The 12,240-nt window shown below is 43.0% G+C and overlaps 1 protein-coding gene across 4 annotated transcripts in view; it reads left to right on the forward strand.

Moving 5' to 3' along the window:
• Positions 1 to 2,238: 2,238 nt before the first annotated feature.
• ADGRG2 (adhesion G protein-coupled receptor G2) overlaps positions 2,239 to 12,240 on the forward strand; it is a 68,623-nt gene continuing 58,621 nt past the window's right edge. For all 4 annotated transcript variants that reach the window (XM_068962699.1, XM_068962700.1, XM_068962701.1 and 1 more), the window contains exon 1: positions 2,239 to 2,356. In XM_068962699.1, coding sequence (XP_068818800.1) covers positions 2,239 to 2,356 — 118 coding nt within the window. The remainder of the gene's footprint in view (positions 2,357 to 12,240) is intronic.

Here is a 12,240-nt window from a genome sequence, read left to right on the forward strand (position 1 = left end):
ACTGGCAATGGCTATTAAATTATAGGGTTCCTTTTATTAAAAATTTTTTTTGTTTATTTTATTTTTGGTTTCACTGGGTCTTTGTTGCTGCAGGAGCTTGTCTCTAGTTGTGGCCAGTGGGGGCTACTCTCTAGTTGCAGAGTGAGGGCTTCTCCTTGCGGTGGCTTCTTCTGTTGCTGAGCACATGCTCTAGTTGCATGGGCTCAGTAGTTGTGGTGCATGGGCTTAGTTGCTCTGTGCATGTGGAATCTTTGCAGACCAGGGATCAATCTGGTGTCCCCTGCATTGTCAAGCTGATTCTTATTCACTGGACCAGCAGGGAAATCCGAAATTAAAGGACTCTTAACAATTGCCAGCTTTTCCTGGAGACTGAGAAATCGTGATTTATTCCCAACTTTCCATGTCCTCATCTCTGTAATCCTCACACAAACGAGGTACAGGATAGCTGTTTGTTTACTGACTGACTGAAGAGTCTACAGCTAGCATTTATAGTCCCTTCACAGTGTCAGCCCCTGTGCCCAGATGTCTGCTTTAATCACCACAGCAACACTATCAGGCTGGCACTGTTATCACAGTTTGTTAGGTGGGGAATCTTGGCCATTGGAAATAAGTTATCCGAAGTCACTCAGACATTGTGTGGCAGAACCAGGACCTTTGGCCCCATGCTTTTTAGCCTTCACTGTGGTGCTACACACTGTCTATCTTGAGTTCAGGGAGGTGCAGTGGTGACTGGGTTTGTGGGTGCCTTGTGGCCGGGAGCTCTGCCAGCTGAGAACACATAGCCTAGTGTGTCCTGACCCCTTCCCTGGTGGCTGTGTAGAAGGAGCCTGCTCAGTGGGCTCTTGCTGCCTGAGCCCTGTGGGTGGAATGTGATTTCCTGGCTGGCTTGTTCCTCCTTCAGCATCTCACGCCAGCAACTACTGCTGGTGCTGACTGCCTATCATGGAGTTCTGTTGGTCATCTCCTCTGCAGTTTTCTCTGTGTGCCGAGCTCCCCCCAGCCCCTGCCCCACCTCCACCACATGTATTTCATCTAGTTACCACCTAGTCAGCCCCACATTTCATCTAGTGTTTATTGGCTCTCAATGAATATTTGTTGGAACACAGTTAATAAATGAATGGTAAATAACACTTTTAAATTCAGTACTGATATAAATTTTGCTTTTTGAAAAATGTTGACTCTGCTGAAAAATGTCGTGTAATAAAAATGGTAATGAATTAACATCTAATAAAGAGGAAATGGAACATATCCATCCTTTTACAGCATAAGACATAAATGGGATAAGATTCTGTGACCTCTTCTGATTCTTAGCAGTTTTTTAACCAGCCTTTATATAGTGGTAATCGTTATATATGCAGCATTGTGTGTTTTTAAATTCCTCTTGATATTTTACAGGTATTGATGTAATAGGGGACAGCCAGTTGGATGTTGGATCTATTTCTTTGACTTTAACTTTTGCTTTTCGTGGCTTTTGTTATTATGTGGTTTAGTCACTAAGTCATGTCTGACTCTTGTGACCCCATGGACTATAGCCTGCCAGGCTCCTCTGTCCATGGGATTTCCAGGCAAGAATACTGAAGTGGGTTGCCATTTCCTTCTCGATTTGTTATTATAATCATACATAATGTCCTGCCTCAGGGGACCCTGCCCCTCTGTCAGAATGTTAAACCAAAGTGCCTTTGTTCAGCTTACAGGGAGACAGTCTGCCCCTGCCCTGTGAATGGCTGCAGAAAGGAAGAAACACATGCTCTCCTGTTTTACAAGATAAATGGAAATGGCCTTTTTACTTCCTCATCTCCTCTCACTCTCTGTTCTATAAAAGAAACTGGCATCTAGACCCCATAAGATCAATTTTGGGGGGGACACTAGTCTACCAGCTTGCTGAATAATGTCATACTCCTTGCGTCAAATACTTCATTTCGTGATTTATTGGCCTGTCTTGCTACAAGTAGAGTGAGCTTGGACTCGGTAACATTGATGCTTTCCATAAATCTACATGGACTACCTTGCCTATCATTTTTAATATATATTATCCCAGTGGCTGGGTCTCCCATAGTAAACATGGGTTTTGCTTTTTGTAACCATTGCCCACCTGGCATTGCCAATTCCCTGGAACTAGAATATTTTAAAGGGAGGGGTGTTGCAGGTTGTCTTGCTTGAGGAACTGACCTTTTGGGCATTCTATCTTATGATTATAGCAAGCTGTGATGATGTGTTTTCCCCTTACTTTATTTCAGGATGTTTTTCTCTGGTGGGCAGTGTGGCCATGTTGGCAGACCTGAAGAACTTTTACTGATGTTGAAGGTAGCCCTTGTCATCATTTTTCTTCATGTCACTCTGGTTACATCCTTGGAAGGTAAGATGCTCATTTTCCTTTATCTCTTTTTCTGTTTTATCAGTGTGTATGTTTGTGTGTTTGGGACTTTTTTTTACAATGGTAAAATTAGTGTAAAACATTTTAACAAGTTTTAAGTGTACAATTCACTGGCATTAAATGTAGTTCACAATTTTGTGTGGCCATCACCACTATCCATTTCCACAACATTTTCATCATCTCAGATAGGAACTCTGTACCCATTAAGCAATAACCTGCCTCCCTGCTTCCTCCCAGACCCTGGTAACCTCTGTTCTTTCTGTCTTTATAATTTTTCCTCTTCTAGGTACCTCATATAAGGAATTACACAATATTTGTCCTTTTGTGTGTGGCTTATTTCTGTTAGCATAATGTTTCCAAGGTTCATCCATGTTGTAGCATGTATCAGAATTTCATCTCTTTAAAGCTGAATAATGCTCCATTGTATCTGCATATCATACTAAGTTTATTTATTCAGTGTTAATGGCATTTGAGTTATTTCCATCTTTGGGCTAGTATAAATCATGCTGCTGTGTACATTGTTGTGTAAGTATCAGTTTGAGTCCCTTCTTTTGATTCTTTGGGGTGTGTATACTTAGAAGTAGAATTGCTGGTCATAGGTAGTTCTATGTTTAACATTTTAAGGGTCTGGCAAACTGTTTCCCACAGTGACTGCACTATTTGACATTCTTACCAGCAAATCACAAGGATCCCAATTTCTCTATATCCTTACTAAAATTTGTTATTTTCTGTTTTTTTTTGATAATGAGTGTGATATGGTATATCATCATGGTTTTTGTTTGCATTTCCTTAATGATTAGTTATGTTCAATAGTTTTTCATGTGCTTATTAGAATCGTGTGTATCTTTAGAGAAATGTCTATTCAAATCTTTGGTCCATTTTTGAATTGGATTGTTTGGGAGTTTTTGTTGTTACTGAGTTTTTGGAGTTCTTTATGTAGTCTGGATATTAGTCCTTTATCAGATATACAACCTGCAAAAATTTTCCCAATTCTGTGGGTTGTCTTTTCACTCTTTGAAGTAGTGTCCTTTGATGCAGAGAAGTTTTTAACTTTGATAAAATCCAGTGTATCTATTTTTACTTCATTGTCTGTGCTTTTGCTTTCATATCAAAGAAATATCATGAAGATTTTCCTCTATTTTTCTTCTAAGAACTTATAGTTTTAGCTTTTATGTTTAGGTCCTTTGATCCATTTTGAGTTCATTTTGTATATGGTGTGAGGTAAGGATCCAACTGGACTTCCCTGGTGGCTCAGCAGTAAAGAATCTGCCTGCAATACAGGAGCTGCAGGAGACTCTTATTCAATCCCTGGGTCAGGAAGATCCCCTGGAGGAGAAAATGGCAACCCACTCCAGTATTCTTGCCTGGAGAATTCCATGGACAGAGGAGCCTGGTGGGCTACAGTCCATGGGGTCACAAAGAGTTGGACACTACTGAAGCGACTTAGCATGTGCACACGCAAGGATCCAACTTCATTATTTTACATTTGGATATCCAGTTTTCTTAATACTATTTGTTGAAAACACTGTCTTCTCCATTGCATGGTCTTGGCACCTTTGTCAAAAATTAATTGACCATATATGTGAAGGTCTGTTTCTGGTGCTTATTTGTTTATAAAAGTAGCTACTCAAAGGCACTTCTGTATGGAAATTTAAGGGAGATAGAGAATCACCCTAATGAAGCATTATTTTCTGAAAAGAGGATCTCTATAAGCTTATGAAAGGAGAAAAGGTACCTGAGGAGGGCAGTAAAAAGACGAGAATTACCAGGGCTGCAATATGTTTGGGTACAACTCCCAAAAGATTACAGTGCTGTGCAAATATAAAAAATCATTACAGGAACTTCCCTGGCCATCCAGTGGTTAAGACTGCACTTCCACTGCAGTGGGCTTGGCTTTGATCCTTGATCAGGGAACTAAGATCTCACATGCCATGTGGCGTAGTCCCCTCCCCCCCCCCAAAAGAATCGTTATAAAGAAGACACTATTAGGGACACACAGAAATATCTTTCTTATTTAGAAGAAAATTGCCAGACCAAAGAATCTTTGTTGGATAAAACAAGTATGTACTGGCAGCAAACAATGTAAGTATAACACACACAGATGCACACAAATAGAAAACTTCCCAACAGACTAATACACAATTGGCAGTCTTTCAAAAGTAGGCACTGGGGCATATTGTCAAGGACCCACAATACTTTACATGAAGAAATAAAGAGTCAATGTGTATCGACTACTTACAGTGTGCTGGGTCTCTATGTGCTTTGCATATCAATCCATCCACTCTCTTAAGCTGCTAAACCAAGTCTGTTGAGGGGAAATCCTAGTCTTAGCACCATTTCACAGATCAAGAAACTCAGGCTTAGAGAGATAAGTAACTTGCTCAAGGAAGTGACTGCTGTGGGAATTGTACTTAACTTGGAATTTTGTGCTTGTAACCACAAAACCAGAGTTTTCAAACTTGAGTGTACATCAGAATCACATAGAAAGCTTGTTAAGACAAACCCATCCATGAGAGTTTTGGATTAGTAGCTCTGGGGGGACCCTGAGAATTGGCATTTCTAACAAGCTCCCAGGTGATGTTGATGTGACTGGTTCAGAGGCAATCCCATTGCCTCCACAACTGGCAGAAGACATAAGTAGGAAGAGAGAACTCCAGATATACATCATGGGGTACAAACTCTGTTGTGGCCATGTGATGTTCTTATAAACTGTGCTCACCGTCTCCTTGGGGCATCTTAATGTAAGTGTAAGAAATTATATGTACCCAGCACACTGACATCCCTGTGGGATTGTCAGGGCAAAAATCAAACGTCCTCACTTTACTGATGAGTAAATGTCCCCAGGGACATTATTGGTTAGGAAGTGGTGGAGCCAGACTAGATACTAGATCTTTGGTCTCATGTTTCAGCGCTTTTTCCACCACAGAGTAGATGAGGAACGAAAGTGGAACACGAGGGGAAAAATCATCCGAAGGAAAGCTGCTTGATAGAAATAAGTCTGTTTTGAAGAAGTATATTTAAAAATGATGAAAATAGGGGCTTCTGTGAAGCCAGAAGGTGGTCCAGTGGTTAAGAATCCACATGCCAATGCAGGACACACAGATTTGATCCCTGATCTGAAAAGATGCCGCATGCCGTGGAGCACCTAAGTCTGTGCACCACAGCTACTAAATTTGTGCTCTAGAGCTCAGGAGCCACAACTACTGAGCCCACCATGTTCTACAGCTACTGAAGCCTGAACGCCCTAGAGCCCGTGCTCCACAACGAAACTGTAGCCCCTGATCGCCACAACTAGAGAAAAGTCCACACAGCAACAAAGACCAGCACAGCCAAAAGTAATAATAAAATTAATTAATTAATTTTAATAAATGGTGAAAATGGGCCAGGTAAACAGGAGAGGGCACAGCTCTGACACCAACCCGAGCAGGGAAAACCTGAGTGGATGCTAAGGTCATTGAATGTATTTCTTGCTCTGGCTCTCTGATGAATTGATTTCTTCAGGCAGTGGTTCTCAGAGTGTGGCCCCCAGACAGGCAGCATCAGCATCACCTGGGAGCTTTTCAGAAGTGCAGATTCTCAGGCCCAGCCTAGACCTGGTGAGTTGGGAACTCTGGGGGTGAGGCCCAGCCATCTGTGCTTTAATCAGCCCTCTGGGTGTTGTTGATGCCTACCCAAGCATAGAACCACGGTCTTAAAGAATTGGCTAAACTTTACTGTGCCACATGATATAGTAGAATATGGTGAGATCCATGGTTCGAGCCCTCCACATGCCTGCCACCTGCTATTTGTATGATCTCGATTTGCTACTAGACTGATATGGGGCTCAGTTTCCTCATCTTCAAAATGAGTATAATACTGAGCTCCTCTAGAGGGCTTTTGTAAGGCTCAATATATGTTAAAAAAAGAAACTTCATGATGGCAGACATTTTTCTTTTCCATCTCTATTGACATACAGCATCGTATATGCAAAGGTTTTTCTGAATGAAGTGTGTTGGGATCTGGAAAGGGCTAAATTGGAGATCATTATTGTCTTTCAGAACTCCCATTAAGAGTATTCATTCATGTTATCTAATAATTACTTTGATAATATTTACCTTGTGCCAGCCACTGTGCTGAGCCCTTATAAAAAGTTATTTCATTTAAAGCTCACTCAGTAACCCTTCGTAGTAAGCACTAGTATTATTAGCTCCATTTTATAGGAAACTGAGGCACAGAGAAGGTAAGCAACTTGCCCTAGCTTGCACATTTTGGTTGCAGAGCTGCGATTCCAACTCAGGTCATCTGACTCAAAGTTTGTGTGTTTAACCACTACACTATCCTATCTTCTAGCATCCTTAAGCTCTCTGCTACACTAGGTTGTGTACTCTGCATAGCAGTTGTATATCTGTAAGTTAAAAATAAAGCTGGAATCCACTTTAGGACTGGATGTCAGACTGGATCATCCAGATAGCTTATAGGCACCATCTTTCTGAACAACTTTGGGCTGAGACAGGTTGTCTTCAGTTCAGGATGCCTGGTCTTTGATGAAGGCCAAGGGGACCTGCTGATTGTACTACACTGGATAAGTAGTTGTGTGGTAATGAGTGCCTGCTGTGTGCCCAGCATTACTGCCTGCTGAGTGAGCATCATTTCTGAGTCCAGGGAGTTTACACTCCAGTTGGAGGGGCATGACTAGGATACATGAAAAAAAGTACAAACTGTAACTAAATCCTAAAGTGTGAGTCAGTGCTATGGGGCTCTAACATATATGGCCTCTGGCCAAGTTCATGCATGACGCTAGTAGGATGCTAAGCCACCTGTAGCAGATGCTATTGGTGCTCTGCCCATGTCCCCTTGAGCCACCCAGAGGTTATCTTCAGACAGATCCTGTGCCTTCTTGATGGCTCCCATGTCTCAGTGACTGAGAATGATCTGTGCCCATGGGTCTATGCTTGACCTGTGCAAGGAACCAGCTAGTAGTGCCAGAGAGTTAATACCCCAGAATGGTGAAGAATGGGAGTTGGTGCTTACCTATGCCAGCTTCCCCAGCCCTTGGTGGGATCATGCTAAAGTGTGTTCTGTACACCCAGTGGATTGTTGGATTGGGCCCCAGATGCCCACGGTAGCAATGTGCTCATTAATGTAACCACTGTTGGCTTTACTCCCTTCCCTACTCCCTCCCTCTGCTTCCTGGGGTCATCCCCATTGGGAAACATGCTCATTCTCCAAAGTGCAGCCCAATATGACTACCTCTAGAAAACCTCCCCTGACCTTTTCAGAAGAATTAAATCTCTTTTATCAGTGCTCCCTTTTGTTTTTATGCATGTCTTCTTTATACTTGTCACTTTGTCTCATGTCACTTTGTCTCATGTCAAGGAAGTCAAACATACTTCCTTGGCATCATCAGTCTTTTCAGCACATGGTATGTGCCAAGTGAGAAGGGGGAAGAAAAGTTCGACAAAGTGGATGAGAAACTCATGGGATGAAAACTAATGAGTATTGATGACCTGCGCTGGGGCAGGCCATTCAAGGTGCTTTACATAGATCATCTTGTTTAATCCTCACAAAAACCCTTTATGGTAGATATTTTTCATTTCTGTTTGCAGATGAAGAGACTGAGTATCAAAGAGATTAAGTCATTTGCCCAGAGTCAAACAGCTTGGAGGATTCCCCATTGGAATCAGTAGCCTGTACTGTTCCTACTCTACCGGGTTGCCCAGGAAGGGAAGACTGAATGAACGTGGGATGAGGCATGAAGAGAAGATGGAGAGGGAGTCTGAACTAAACTGCCAGAGAGCAGCCACTGCCCCTGGCTCTGGGGGATGTGGACTGCAGGCATGGTAGCTTCACCCTGGAAGCCTGAGAGATGACTCAGTAGCTCCTAGCAGTGAGGAGAGATTGGACTGATACTCTCTTGTTAGGTTACTGGCCACCAGACAGAGCCCGTAGAACTTCACACTTCCAGTTGTATAGTTTGGTGGTCATTCGTGTAGTTTGGTAGCTTTGAGGGAGTCATTCTTGGTCTACCCAATGCCCAAATGAGGTTTGACAGGTAACTATAACTTACTTACCTCTGGTCTCTAGCTCTCTTGGGCTATGCCAATGTCATTTTTTCTTTGCTTTCTTTTTTTCCTCTGCTGCTGCTGCTTTTTTGTCTTCCAAGGAGGTCTCCTTTTAGGTACAACTATTTTCCAGAGGATGAGATGACGTATTAGTGGAAGATGGTTATAATTTCATTCTTGCAGAATTGTCTTTCCCACTTGGAAACAATTACACATGAGAGCCAGTTTGGTGATCTCATGAGCTATAATCCCAACTTAGTCTCTTTCTGAGCTGGATCTAGATCTTTCTGTACTGCAGGCATTTCTAGTGATAGATTTCTCTCTAAGTCCCCTTCTCCAAGGCCTCACTGTCTTCTCTCCTCTTACCCTCTCATGCTTTGTCCATCCAAGTCTTTGTTCTTATGCAATGCGTGTCAGAGCTGTAGGAGGTAGAGTGTGTGCTCCTGAAAGGTAGGGAAACAGTCTTGTATGTAAACCCAGTGCTGATCTACTTGTCCCTCAATTCCTCTGTATAAAATTGAGAAGACTCTTGAGAGCCCCTTGGACAGCAGGAAGATCAAACCAGTCAATCCTAAAGGAAATCAGTCCTGAATATTCACTGGAAGGACTGATGCTGAAGCTGAAGCTCTAATACTTTGACCACCTGATGTGAAGAACTGACTCATTGGAAAAACCCCTGATACTGGGAAAGATTGAAGGCAGGTAGATAAGGGGACAACAGAGGATGAGATGGTTGGATGGCATCACTGACTCAATGGACATGAGTTTGAGCAAGCTTTGGGAGAGGGTGATGGTCAGGGAAGCCTGGTGTGGTGCAGTCCATGGGGTCGCAAAGAATCAGACACTACTGAGCGACTGAACTGAACTGAAAGTTGAGATTATAAATACCACAGTGGTGATCTGATACTAGGTTAATCTCTCAACCTCCCAAAATCTCCCACAGGCATGATGAGGTCACTTCTGTTGGGTCCTGACTCTTTCCCTGATAAGTAGAAGTTGTGACAAGGAATGACGGAGACTCTGGATGGGTTGAGGAGGAAACTGAAACCAGAGGAGATTGTGTCTCACTTTCCACTTAGAATTCTGGGTGAGAACACCTCACAGTGGCCCACACATCAACAGAGAGCAATGGTAGGGATGATAAATGGTGGCACAGTGTGCTTAGGCAGAGAGGAGGCTGGAGGTGGTGTCCTGTTCAAGTCTCTCTCATTTCTTGTGTGAAGGGAAGGGATTCTCAATGGTTCTTGTGTTCCTAGCGGGTAGCTCCGCTGAGAGCCAGGGCTGCAGAGATAATGGTGTGGACAGCTGAGACCAGGGACCATAGGGAGGATGTGACAGACACTTGGTAGTAAGATCTGAGAGGAACTGCATCAGCAAGTGTGGGCCCCCCAGGTTGGGTAGGATTCTGAGAGAACAGAAAATGGGGCCCACTGGACATGGCGTTAAGCAGTGGATACCAGTGGGCCCTGAAGGAACCCTACTGGGTGAAGGGGATCTCTGGAGAGGCCATTGAGAACCCGGGGCTCAGCACGAGGTAAGCTCACTGATGCAGAGCCCTTCTCCCTGCTGTGAGAACACTGGCTTCCCCTTCCTGACCTAGAAGCCATCTTGACTACCAAAAGGAAGAGGAGGGAAAACAAAGATTGCGCATTTATCTGGAAGACATGGGGTTGACTAGAGAGCATTTTAGAGCAGAAGAGAGCATTCTCTTTAGTCATTCATCAGGTTTAAGGATCCTTCTCCTGTACTTCTGGAATGGAGGCTCCAGCACAAGATGGAGTCATCCTGAACATCAAAGGAAGCTTGAGGGCTTTTAAAATTTTGCTTGTTTCTTGTTGCTACTGTCTGTGCATCTAAATTCTGTCCATACATTTAAAACTAACTCTTAAAGCACATGCATACTGAATACTTTGAGTTTGTGAGAGCACTGATAGGAATTGTTGAAGGCTATCACTATGTCCTGAATTCTGCTCCTCCTCATGGTTTTATCTTTGCTGATATGAAGTAATATCTGGTTAGGTCCCAAGTTCAGGCTCAGGTCCTCTCTGTGTCCTCCAAAGTGTTAGCACATAGTAAGTGCTCAAGAAATTGGCTGCTTGGTTGCTTTTGATTTGTGGCTCTATTCTAAAGGCTAGAGATATACTAAAACATGGATTGCCCTCCTCAGCTTAAGGCACCAGCATTATACTCATCTGAACCCAATGAGTTCTGATATAACATATATTATTCCTCTAAACTTTTGCATAGACTTCAGTGAGGTGGCTGGACATGGGCACCAATTACCCTTGAAGAATATGTTTCCTTTCCTCCATATGATGAAGGGGCTCAGCTGATTGCCTGTTAAGGTTCCTTCACACTTTGACATTATGAGTTCAATTATCCAGTAGGTTCTGTCTTTGAATTCCTGATGTGTTGTCCTGGGATACTGGGGATCCTTGGGGTTTGCCTTGAGCTAAGAACCACTCATCTTAGCAATCCCATTTTAAGGCTACTCTCCTATTTGAAGCTCTTAATATGAAATTGGAAACAATTTAAAAGTCACATTTTTTTCTAAACTACATTTTTCTATTTGATGCTATTTTAAAAACTCTTAAAGTTACAACAAAGCCAATGGATCTCTTGATTTCCATATTGCTGAAAGCTCCAGAAATGGCTTTTGCTGACTGGTAAATGTCCCAGTGACCAGTGCTATCCTTGCCTTGCTGATCACAGAAAAGTTCCAGGGTCTCTGTAGGATCCAGTGGCAACAGCACATAGTACTGAACATGAAGAACAGCAGCAGCAACCCCTCTGGACTCTTCATGGTCTATGGAGCACCTCGGCATCCGTCGTCTCCCCATGTCCCCCTGAAGTGGGTGGAAAAGTTTGTATTAGGATATCCTCACTTTGCTGGTGAGAAGACTGAAGCTCAAAGTGGTGGGTCCTTTTCTAGGTTATCCAGCAAGAAACAGTATCAGGGTGCCAAAAGCAGCTTTCCAGAACTTTCTTATACAGTAGCCCATATGAAGTGCCTACTTTTGGCCATATGAGTATGTTTTAGCCAAGATCTTAAATGCAGGTGACTTTAACCATGAGGGATGTTGTTCTAGATGAGGGCTTGACAAGCTTTTCTTTAAGGAATAGGATGATAAACATTTTGGCTTTGTAAACCATATGGTCTCTGGCCAACTACTCGGGTCTGCCCTAGTTGCTCAAAAGCAGCCCTAGATAATATGTAAATGAGTTGAGTTCAGTTGCTTAGTCACGTCCCACTCTGAGACCCCATGGACTGCAGCACATTAGGCCTCCCTGTCTATCACCAACTCCTGGAGCTTGCTCAAACTCATGTCCATCAAGTCGGTGATGCCATCCAACTATCTCATCCTCTGTTGTCCCCTTCTTCTCCTGCCTTCAATCTTTCCCAGCATCAGGGTCTTTTCCAATGAGGCAGCTCTTCACATCAGGTGCAGAAAATATTGGAGCTTCAGCTTCAGCATCAGTCCTTGCAATAAACATTCAGGGTCGATTTTCTTTAGGATTGACTCATTTGATCTTCTTGCAGTCCAAGGGACTCTCAAGAGTCTTCTCCAACACCACAGTTCAAAAGCATCAATTCTTTGGTACTCAGCTTTCTTTATGGTCCAACTCTCATATCCATACATGACTACTGGAAAACCCATAGCTTTGACTAGATGGACCTTTGTTGGTAAAGTAATGTCTCTGCTTTTTAATATGCTGTCTAGGTTGGTCATAACTTTTCTTCCAAGGAGCAAGCTTCTTTTAGTTTCATGGCTGCAGCCATCATCTGCAGTGATCTTGGAGCCCAAGAAAACAAAATCTGTCACT

Source organism: Capricornis sumatraensis, chromosome X (assembly GCF_032405125.1).
Source record: "Capricornis sumatraensis isolate serow.1 chromosome X, serow.2, whole genome shotgun sequence".
Classification (NCBI taxonomy): Eukaryota; Metazoa; Chordata; class Mammalia; order Artiodactyla; family Bovidae; genus Capricornis; species Capricornis sumatraensis.